The sequence below is a fragment of the Vespula vulgaris genome, chromosome 18 (assembly GCF_905475345.1).
Source record: "Vespula vulgaris chromosome 18, iyVesVulg1.1, whole genome shotgun sequence".
In the NCBI taxonomy this organism is placed as follows: domain Eukaryota; kingdom Metazoa; phylum Arthropoda; class Insecta; order Hymenoptera; family Vespidae; genus Vespula; species Vespula vulgaris.
Genome location: NC_066603.1, coordinates 2495001 through 2507500, shown reverse-complemented (window position 1 = coordinate 2507500; position 12500 = coordinate 2495001). Strand labels below are relative to the sequence as shown.

At 29.6% G+C, this 12500-nt stretch overlaps 1 protein-coding gene across 2 annotated transcripts in view; it reads left to right on the top strand.

The window, feature by feature from the left end:
* The first annotated feature begins 5838 nt into the window (after positions 1-5838).
* The window catches only part of LOC127070398 (DNA-binding protein D-ETS-4-like), a 54638-nt gene continuing 47976 nt past the window's right edge, over positions 5839-12500 (top strand). For both annotated transcript variants that reach the window (XM_051008308.1, XM_051008307.1), the window contains exon 1: positions 5839-6658. In XM_051008308.1, the coding sequence (XP_050864265.1) occupies positions 6623-6658 (36 nt within the window). In that variant the 5' untranslated portion in view covers positions 5839-6622. The remainder of the gene's footprint in view (positions 6659-12500) is intronic.

The window sequence follows — 12500 nt, the reverse complement described above, 5'->3', positions numbered from 1 at the left end:
TTTCTTCTCCTATTTCTTAGTTCATTCGTCGCTTTTCTTCTCTTTCTGTTCTTTTTTTCTTCCTTTCCTTTTTATCTTTCCTTTCATTTTATTTTATTTTATTTTATTTTATTTTATTTTATTTCTTTGGTACTTTTATTTCTCTTAATTTTTATTATTATATCGTACGGCCTATCCCCGAAAATTAATATTCATAGTACTGTTCGTTAACGAGTTATATGTTAGTCCCATACATATATACATGATCCAATAAAGGATTCTGAAAGTATATATATATATATATTTTTTTAATAGAATTTATATCTTAGAATAAATTTTTTAATTTATTATATATTCCATCGGATACATTTTATAGGTTTGAATCGATATTTTAAATAAATGCGAGCAATTATTTATAATGATATGTGTCTGTAGGGGGATACGTAAATGACGCAAACACTGACGAAATCATTGATCATTAATTATTTATATTGATCTTAAATATTCATATGTATGTGTGTATATATATATACATATATATCCTTTTTTTTAAGGGTTCGTCGTAAATAGAAATACACAATATATACATATATAATAAAATATACTATATATATTCACACATATATCGTATGTATCACATATATCCATAATATATATATAAATATAATATATACAATACATATAATATATGTATATATTTATATATTTCTTTTATCTAACAAAATATTTATTATCAATTAATAAAAAAAAAAAATATTGAATACGAACGAATGGGAATCATTCGAATTTTATTCTTCGTCTTTGTTATTATTTTCTTTTCTCTGTTTTTTTTTTTTTTTTTTCTTCATTTCGTTTTTATCTCGTATTTTTTTCGTAAAAAATTTTTTTTTCTCGTTTTTTCTTTTTTCTTCTTTTTTTTCGCAGCAAGGTAGTAATAAAGAACAGGTGTTAAGAGATAATCCTAGAGGCGTGTAAATTTATTTTTGTATTATTATTAGACCGACGATTAATTTGTTAGCCGGATGTGGACTTTCGCAACGAGGAAAGACCGATCCAACCATGACCGATCATGAAACGGGTAAAGTACCTCCTAGTGAACTGGTACATATAGTCGATAGGCCGTGAACGTTATCGATTGTAAACGGACGATTATGAATCCAGGTATTATTATGTTAGTTGCATTCAATGAACAGAGAAAGAGAAAGAAAAAGAGAGAGAGAGAAATAAATATATAGATAAATAGATAGATGTATTATATTTAATTTAAGTTCTTCGATAAATTATTAATAAATATAAAACATATCCAGTGTAACCAGTTGAAAAAAGAAAAAGAGAGAAATGCAATTATTTTATGTTAATAATATAATACCGAGCAAACGGGGGGGAGATATATTTACATAAATATTTGTAATAAAAAAATTGTTTGGGAAAGATATAAATTTGCATATACTTATAATGTGTGCGTAATTTAATTCGTAGGTGTACTTTATATTTGTGACGTATAACGAGTTGATGTGAGAGAAAGAAAAAGAAAGATTTCTACGTATGCATTTGTATGTAATTATTATATATATATATATTTATTTATTTATTTTATGATTATAATAAAATTAAATAAGCAGATGATATATGAAGAAGAAGTTAATATAAGAGATAAATATATGATAATAATTGAGTAAATATAAAAATTTATATATATATATATATTCGTAATAAATAGATATATTATATAAAATAAGAAAAATATAAAATTAAAGATCATTCTTGGTTAAAAGGACCAATCAAATTACTCGATCGTAACGATCAAGGAACGACAAAGTCGAAGGATCTAAGAACGATCTAGATAGTAGAGTTCGTGTGGATCGTCGTGACGATAAGCGTCGCGTCGTGAACAAAACTGATCGATTATACAAGTAGATATTACGTAAGGGGAATTCTAAACGAGTCTGACGTAAGCGTCATTTCGCGAAGGAACAGGGAAAAAGAATGATTCAAGAACGGTGGACAAAAAATAAAGAGAGAGAGAGAGAGAGAGAGAGAGAGAGCGAAAGAAAGAAACAAAAAAAAAAAAGAAGAAATATCAAACCTGCATCAGCGATAAATCTTGAATAGTTTAGATTAAAATCCACGATTAATTCGATCCACCAATCGAATTTTATCTGATTTTTTTTTATTTTCTATTTTTATCTTCTCTCTTTCTATCTCTTTTTCTTCATTCTTTTTTTTTTGTATTCGTAAAACCACGATACTAATCCATTCCTATGAGTAATTCATTGTCATACTTGTTTTTTTTATGTATTAAGAAGAAAAAAAGAATAGAGAGAGAAATAAAAAGAAACGAGAATAATAGATAATAAAAGGAGACGGTATTATAGACATAAAAAGAGAGAGAGAGGGAAAGAAGATGAAAAAGCGTGTAAGAGAGAAATATAAAGAAACATGGATAGTAGATAATAAAAAGAGATAGAGTTACAAAAATAAAAAAAGAGAGAAAGAGAGAGAGGTCGATCCTTTTAAAAATTAAATCACAACACGAATTATAATAGAAATTGAAACAAGAATTAAAAAGAAAAAAACAGAAGGATGCCGACGGAGATCATTGATGAGACAAAAAATACAAATAAAAAAAAAAAGAAAAGAAAGAAAGAAAGAAAGAAAAGACGATAGATCTCGACAACTTCGATAAAAATTCGAGTGAGAAGATCTAACTGAATAAATAAACGAGTAACTAACTATAATTTCGATGATTACAAATAAAAAGAATACGAAAGAAAAACGATATGAGGAAAATCGGTCGATTAGGGATAGCTTTTATGCGTCAATGAGGATAGTTTTTCACGAAGTTAGTGAAACGAAGAAAGAAAAAGAGAAAGATATGAAGGGAGAGAGGGATGAAGTTATTGTTAAGGATGAGTTGCTTAGAAAAGAGGGGTGGCAGAGTGGTGGGTGAGGTCACTCTTCTCTTTCGTAGAATAATTCTGGTATATTCGGAATTACGATAATAAAAAAAAAAAAAAAAAAGAAGAAAAGAAAAACTATAATACTAATAATAATAACAATAAGAGGAAAAAAGAAAAGAGAAAAAAAAGATAGAAAAGTTTTCTCAGTCCGCCCCTGGAATCCATTTCACAATATCTAACGGCGCCACCGTTGTGCTCTCACCGCCATAACTCACAAAGGGCTATTGTGTGGGCATTTCTTCGTACTTACCTATCTACCGGTCCCCTTACACCCCTTCCTCTATTCCTCCTCCTCCTCCTCCTCCTCCTCCTCCTCCTCCTCCTCTTTCTCCTCTTTCTCTTGTTGTTCGTGTTGGTGCTGCTTCGGTCCAGCCCTCGCGAATAGAAGCGTGTCGCGGATCTAATCGCGGACTCTATTCGCCCACGCGAATACCTGCGTGTTTCTTGAGAGAGAGAGAGAGAGAAAGAGAGAGAGGATAGAGGGAGAGAGAGAGGGAGAGAGAGAGAGAGAGAGAGAGAGAAAGAACGCGTATGATCGTTGTTAAAAGTGCGTTTCCAAGGAGCGGGCGAGTTACGCGCTAGCAGATACATAGATACCAGTATATATTTACTCGGCCGATCTCAAGGCTGCCTATTTGCGATTTCCATTTGAACTTATCTCTTGTTTATTACGTGCGCTTTGCCTCCTTTTTTTTTCTTTTTCTTTTCCTTTTTTTTTCCTTTTTTTTCGTTCCTTTTTTCTTCCCTCTTTTTCATTTTTTTCTTGTCTCTTTGTTCTTTTCTTTCTTTTTTCCTTTTTTTTGATTTTTTCTTCTCTCTCTCTCTCTCTCTCTCTCTCTCTTTCTTTTTCTTTTTCTGTCTGTCTGTCTGTCTGTCTGTCTTTCATCCATCCCTTTTTCTCTCTCATAATTTTTCCTTTCGACTACAGGAGCATCTTTTCCTAAGTTGTATTTTTCTCCCTTTTTTTTTTTATTACTATTAGTATTTTGTTTTTGATTTTTTTTTCTTCTTCATCAAAATTGTCGACTTATTGTTGAAAGATAGCTTTCCTTTATTCTCCTTTTCTTTTTATCTGTCTGTTTTCTCTATTTAAACGAGAATCGGTTTCTTTTCCGAACATTTTTAATAATCGTTTTGATATTGTTGTTTTTTTGTGAATGGTCGGTATTAATAATTAATAAATAATGATTGAGTCATATAAACGGTCTAATTAATTAATTATTCAAAAATACTGATCGATTAAGTAGAAGTTTGTTAATGGTTTATTATGTTCGCGTTGTATCAATGATAGAAACGAAATATTTTCAATATCGCTCTAATCTTTTTACAATTTTATTTTATAATAATATATACATATATACATCTGTGTGTATGTGTAATATGTGCATTGTGTAATAAAAAACAAATTAACAAAATAATATTTCTCATAAGAAGTAATAGAAAAATATATAATTAATAACACATAATCATATTCATTACAATTACGTATTTATTTTCTTATTATTTATTACGAGCAAAGTATAATCGTATAATTATTTAATAAGAATAATAATAATAATTCATTCAAAATAAAATATTCATTAATTCATTATTATTAATTGTGCAATAATTTTATCGATCTTTTCTCTTCACTGTTTCCTGTTTTTTTTTTTTTCTCTTATTTCTTTTTTATTTCTGAAATCAAAGAGATCTATTGTCTAATTTCTTTCTCTAATTTACAAGAGTAAGTTACATACATACATACATATCGAACTTGCAAACACGATTCAGACGATTTACTTCGTTCTTATTTTTTTTTGTTTCTCTTTTTCCATTCGATCCTATCACGATCGCCACACGATTGTTTTACGACGCACCGTCCTGGTAGGTAAATTGATTTACAGTACTGTTAATGGTGATTTATAGTTATTGAACTCTTTTCTCTGCGAAGTAGTATTGGATAAAAAAAAAAGAAAGAGAAAAAAGAAAAGAAAAGAAAAATGCGGTTGACCTTCGTTTAAAATACTTACGTATAACACTTTTCGTGGTTAATTTATTGAACGAAACACCGTTTCGAATAATTCCCGCCACGGATAGATAAAAAATGGCCGTCGGAAATATCTATGATTCCGAGAAGCGCGTAATTCGAATGTTTCTTCTGCAATTTTGATAAAAAAGAAAAAAGACAAGAATAAATAAATAAGGATACAGTAATAGTACTTTATATGCTCACCATTCAATTTATAAAATTTTAAATATTAATCATCTAATAATAACGTTTTTCTTTATTAGAAGATTCGCTTATTACAATAATTTGTATTAACCAATTAGAAAAAGAAATAATTGTATTTTATATGTCAAACTCTATGAGATATAACTAATTAAAAAATAATTCGTAATGCAACTCCTTCATTTTCTGTAAGGGAATATTATTAAAACAAAACAAAAAATTATCTCCAACAGAAATAATTAATTAAACAATAAATCGATTGGTAAGGTGTCACGAAAGGAAGAAAAACGAAAGAACGATAATAATTAAAAAAAAAGGAAAAACAGACAAACAAACAAAAGAAAAAAAGAAGAAATAAAGAAAGAAAGAAAAGTACAATAGGAAAAAAGAAATTCGAACCGTAAGATATGGACGGTCCCTTTGGCGCCTCTTTTTTGAGAGGTTCGATATCACGCAAGTGCGCATGCGCGAGCAGAAGTTCAGTAGGTCGCTCGGTTCGGTCGAGATCGTCAGACTTCGGACGGTTCCGCGCTTGCGCGGGCTCGCTCTCTTGCTCGTACGTTCGTTGGTCGTTCGTTCGTCGTTCGTTTGTTCTCGAGAAAGACGGAGATAGAGATAGAGAAAGAAAGAGAGAGAGAGAGAGAGAGAGAGAGAGAGAGGTGGTAGTTCGAGTCTCCGAAGGAAGTTCGAACGTCTCGAGTGGTCCCGCTTCGCAGTCACGAGTCGGTCGGTCGGTCGGTCGGTCGGTCGGTCGTCGGTCGGAATTAAATAAGAACGTTTTGTGTGTGTGGTGGCGCACGAAAGGGCCCGTTTAACAGTAAAGAAGAAAAAAAAAAAAGGAAAAGAAAAAAGAAACGAAAGAATAGAAAAGTAAAGAAGAAGAAAAAAAATATATATATTTATATATGTATATATATATATATAAAGAATTAAAACAGAGTTTCGAAGAACAGTTCGACGTGGTCATCGAGTGTAATATCGAAGGTTAATCACGAGAGAATTAGAAATAAGAAATATTAGTTAAAAAACAAAAATAGAAACAAAAATATATATATATATATATGTACGTATATGTGTACAGAGAGAACTGCGTATATACATATATGTATACGTATATGTATGTTTCGATGTATAAAACTTTTCGGGGTGAAACGAAGAAGAATGGACATAGTGAAAAGTAAACGACAATAAATCGTGTTTTGTTTTTAATTGGAAAGAATCGATCTCCGTACAGGAGAGAGAGAGAGAGACAGAGAGATAGAGATAGAAGGAGATAGAGAAAGAGAGACAGAAAGGGAGATCGATCCTATTTAGAAATTTAATTACGATATAAATTATTATAGAAATTTCGCGAGTGTCTTTTGTAGTTAGAACACGAAGAAAAAGAAAGAGACAGAGACACAGAGAAACAGAGAAAGAACAAGAAAGAAGATTTGGAGGTTAACCGTACCGAGGGATCGCCCGGCTCGACGAGATGGTATACGAAAGAAGTTTCGATATGGTGGAAACAGTAAGTTTTTTTTAATAAACAAAACTTTCATAATATTTATATTTCATTCATTATTCTTATACATTATTACGACACGATAGTATTATACATACGTTCAATAAACATCGCATTTACGCCGTATGTAAATATATTGATCGTTTATTATCATTTTATCGAATATATTCATTCGTTCGTATTGATCATTGATATTTACGATCATAAATTATATATATATATATATATATGTATGTATTAATTTTCTTTTGAAGTTGCTTCGTTTCTTAACTTGGTTATGATTGTAAGAATATTTCGAAGCGATACGTACGCGGGAAAATTCAAATATCGCAGCGATCGTATATTTATTATATATCGTATTATATTCGATAAGAAAGACATACATTTATTACTTTTTTTTCGAATTAATTAAATCGAACACACGTATATATATATTTTTTCTTGTCTTTAATAACAATATGATCGTAAATGAATATTTAATAATTCTTTTTTTTAACGAATATCGACTCGTAACAATAATCGTTCGAACTTCTTCGTCACGTAAAGTTTACAGTGTAACTCTTCTTTGAGTAACGTGCATGTCCATGCACTTACTTACTCACTCACTCACTCACTCACTCACTTACTTACTCACGCACTTGCGCGCGTACGAACACACATTTATAAGAACTAATATCACTTTTGAGCCACTTTGGAAAGAATCTCTACGCTCGTAGTGTGTTAGATTTTCGAGTGAAACTATCCTATATGTATATATATATATGTATATATGTACGTACGTACGTATGTGTGTATGTATGTATGTATGTATGTATGTATGTATGTATGTATGTATATTCTTCTATGTCCTACGGTCGATCCGATGATAATGAGCAAAAGCTTCTCCTTTGGCTTATAAAGGAGCCTAACGGGACGAATTGCGTCGTTGTTAGTCGGAACGGTGCGAAGAATTACAAATTGACGGAGAGAAGAATGATACGATAGAACTATATACGTAACGCGTACCGACGATTAAAGCTTAAATTGTTACTATTCTTTCTTTTTTTTTCTTTCTTTGCTTTTTCTTCCTTTTTTTCTCTCTTTCCTTTTTTTTTTTTCCTACTTCGAAGAAGTAGCGGCGATACCGTTACGATAACGATTAGAAATATCTAACAATAGGAATCGTCCTTTCTAATGGTAAAAATGCAAGAGAAAAAAAATGTTAGGTTATTATTATTCCGATGAGATTGGATATATTTTTCTTTTCTTTTTTATTTCTATCTTTATTTTATTTTATTTTGTTTATTTTTTTTTTTTTGCAGAACTAGTGTAAGGTTATGTGCGTTGTTTCTTTTTTTGTTTCGTCGAGACGATGATTAAAAAAGAGACTTTTTTTTTAATATAATATTTAAATTTAGAGGTATATATATGTATGTATGTATGTATGTATGTATGTATGTAGGTATGTGAGTGCATATATTAGAATGTATTATTTATTTTATCTTTTATATGTGATATCACGTATTTTTGCTTTTTCTTTTCTTTTTTTTTTTTTTCTTTTTCTTTTCAATATAAATTTTTTAATAACAAAACATCCGTATGGATTTGATAATTTGATAATACGTGGTGCACTTCATGTTTTGTGAATTGTGAATGATTAAGAAAGTGCGCCTTATTTATATATTTATTTATTCGATACATATGTGTGTGTTCGAGATAAATTTGTATCAATATAAAACGTATGAATTACGTAATATAAACAAAAATAAAGAGAAAATATACCTATATCCAAATTTATATAATGCAGAACAATCTAATCGTATCAATTTTGTTTTGCTTGACTTATCGTTACTACTACTGTTCGATTAATTATATAAGAAATATTTTGATACAAATATTAAAGTACATAATACACACACACACACACACACACACATGTATATATGATATAGATTTTTATATTTAGGTATGGTATTTAAACTTAATAAGATTATTTCGTAATACAAGATTATAAGAGTAAACATGAATAAACATCAATTATTATATACATACATACATATATCATACATACATACATACATACGTATATATATGTATATATATATATACAATTTCGTAAGATTAATCGAACGTTTACAAAAGGAGACAAAAAAAGAAGTAAAAAGAAAAAAAAAACTCACACGCGCGATAATAACATTCATTCAGTTTTTAGTATATCGTGCAAAAAAAAAAAAAGAAAGAAAAAAGAAGAATAAAGAAGAAAAGAAATAATCGAGCAAAAATTTTTTACTCTTCCATTAATAATTAACAAATTAATTTATACGACCGATGCAATAATATCAATTTCATGCTTAAATAATTAATATATCCAATCGTCGATGTTTCTTAATACGATTCACTTCTCTATTAATCCATGAATTTTCCGATAGATTAATAAACATTATTCAATTATTCGCAAATAAATCTGCATAATAAATCGACTTTGGTCGATATTAATTCAATCGTTAATTACTCGATATATTATAATAACAAAATGATATATGAAATATATTATTAAATATAACAATTGATTCAATAATTTAGCGATTATGAATGATCGATCGTTCAAATATTAAAAGAGATATATATCTATATAGATATCGATATAGGTATCGATATCGTCATCGACTTCGAGATTGAGATCGTGATAAAGATCGAGATCGAGATCGAGATCGAGATTCTTCTTCTAACGGTGGCTCTCGCAAATTAATCGATCCTCTCTCTCTCTCTCTCTCTCTCTCTCTCTCTCTCTCTCTCTCTCTCTCTCTCTCTCTCTTTCTCTCTCTCTTTCTATTCCGTAGTAATTTGTGATCCTTTTCACGAAGTAAGAGAACCTGTTTCTGTGAAATTAAAGTGCGACAAACGACGATGAGAGGCCAATCGAGCATACAGTTATTTTTACTAAGGCGATAAAGGCGACGTTAATATGTCGATTCTCGTTTCCACTCTCTCTCTCTCTCTCTCTTTCTCTCTTTCTATCTCTTTCTCTCTCTCTCTATATATATATATATATGTGTGTGTAGATATGTATATGTGTATCTATATCTCTTTATATCTCTCTCTCTCTCTTTCTATCTCTCTCGTGATCAGAACGCGTAGGACATAATTGTCATTGAGCGAATGAAATGAACGTGTAAGTCACCGAGGAAGTATGTACGTTTATTTTTACGTATGGTCGTCTTTGTTTATTTTATTATGACCTATTCAATGACGAAAGAGAGAGAGAGAGAGAGAAAGAGGGGGGGGGAGAGTTTCACTAAGGATCGTGGTATTAGATCGAATTTCTCGTCTGTTTGATATGCTTTTCAAAGTTAGTTTTTTCTTTTTTTTTCTTCTTTTTTCTTTTTTTTCTAAGTAAGTTGGTACGAATTAGAGTGAGTGAAATAGATCAAGATATTTTTATATAGGCGTGTACATGTATATATAATAATTAATATTTAATGATTAATAATTTTTATATTGTTCCAAAAATTTCTTTAATAACAATATACGATTAGTTGGATTTAATGGAAGATAAAATTTTTAATCATGTGAACTAACAAGTACGTTTATTTTCACATATCGTCGTCTTTGTTTATTTTCTTACGATCTAATCAATGACGAAAGAGAGAGAGAGAGAGAGAGAGAGAGAGGGAGAGAGAGAGAATTCTACGAAAAATGTTATTAAATGGAATTTCTCGTCTTTTAAAGTTAGGTTCTTTTCTAAGTATCAAAGTTTTTTTTTTTCTTCTTTTTTTCTTTCCTTTTTTTCAAAGAAATTCTTTTCGCAAAACAATATTAGATTAGTCGATGATCTAATAAGATTGAAGATTGAATCGTATGAACTAGCAAGTACGTTTATTTTTACATTTCGTCGTCTTTGTTTATTTTATTACGATCTATTCAATGACGAAATAGAGTCAAAGAGAGAGAGAGAGAGAGAGAGAGAGAGAGAGAGAGAGAGAGAGAGAGAGAGAGAGAGAGAGAGAGAGAGAGAGAGATGGAATTTCTAAACTCTTTGACGTCTTGTAAAGTTAGATTTTCTTCTCGATATTAGAATTAGAATGAACAAGATAGACTTGGACAATTTTAGTCTACTTTTTTTCCTTCATTTTTTTTTTTGTTTTAAAGTTTAGTTTTTAAATACTTAGTCGCTCATCGAATAAGTAAAAAATTGAATTTCTAATCCTCACATTGTTTATGATCGTTCGTGGGAAACGATTTAGATTTGTTTGTTAAAAATAAAAAAGTAAACAGGCAGTTAATACGTTGTTTCTTTTGCTTCGATTGGAACAGTTTTAGAAAGTATCGAGCACGAGATTGGTAGATTATTTAATAAGATTCCATTTCTAATCTCGTTGAATTCCTTTCGGCTACGATTAAATTACGGATCTTTGTGAAATCGGAAAATAAAATTGTCTGTTGGTCGAAAATTGAAATACTTATCAATGATTATCATTAAATACTCTCAATTATATCCAAATATCTTTAATTAATGATATTGAATTCGATCAAAGAATTATTACGATCATAGAATCGTTTATCGAATAATTTAATAATATCGGATTAAATCAGTCTGACAATAATTACGTTCAATCATTTGCTAAATTGAAAGCGTTATAATATTTAATCGTTCGATCGAATCGCACGATAATTCAATGATAATAATTGATAAATAAAAAAAAAGAAGAAAAATCAATACGAAAGGAAAGAAAAAAAAAATAAAATAAATAAATAAAAAACTCAGATAACAAAATAGAATACGTATCTGTCGTTTGGTGAAATTTTCATTGAATCGATCGATTCAATTAAAACGACGATAATTATATTCAATTATTTGCGATATTGAATTAAATCGAATAATATTCTATCAAATCGAACGGTTCAGTGATAATGATTGATAAATAAATAAATACATAAATAAAATAAAGAAACGAGGAAATGCAAAAAATTTAGATAGGAAAATAGATACGTCCCTGTCCGTAGTAGAAAGACACGAGAACCGGCAAGTTGTACTCAACTCCGTACGGAAGGCTAACTTTCGAATTTACTACAACTAATGTAAGTCTTTTCGATGTGTGTTTATAAGACGACGAGTATATAAGAGAGTGCCGAGAAATTCACTCGTCCGCTACGTGATGGAAAATTTTTGCGGTAAATACGTAAACTCGTTGTGCTCCTTTGTGATCGATCTAGAGATCGATCGATCGATCGATCGATCGATCGATCGATCGTTCGAAATTTCTCCATGTAATTATTATTTATCATATTATATCATCTTTTTTTTTTTACATTCTTTTTTATACACTATACGGGTATATAGGAAATTAAAAATTTTTTAATCAATTTAAGTATTATGTATTATGTGTATGTGTATGTATGTATGTATATAGGTATATATGATTGATTAAAAGACTGGATATTTTTTAGAATATATCTAATAGCAATCAAAATTATTTAGAAATATTTATCGTTCTTTTTCTCTTTCATTTTATGGTATTATAATTGTATTATGATATTAATAATTATAGTAATTATATAATAATTAGTTAGGATAATAATAATAGAAATCGAAATGACAGATCTTTTTTTCAATAATTTCATTATCAAAACAATACTTTCCATTAACAATACATACATACATACATATATATATACATACATACATACATACATAGATACGTATATATGCATACACATACACGTACATATCGAAAGGAAATCAATCTTTGGAAGGTCAGGGGAGAAATGTTTTTTATCGTCGATCGTAAAGTCGAGATTCTCTGATCTTTCTGGATTATTTACGGCAGAAAATCCGCTTTATGCGTTTTGCCGTCCGTAACCATCGCCA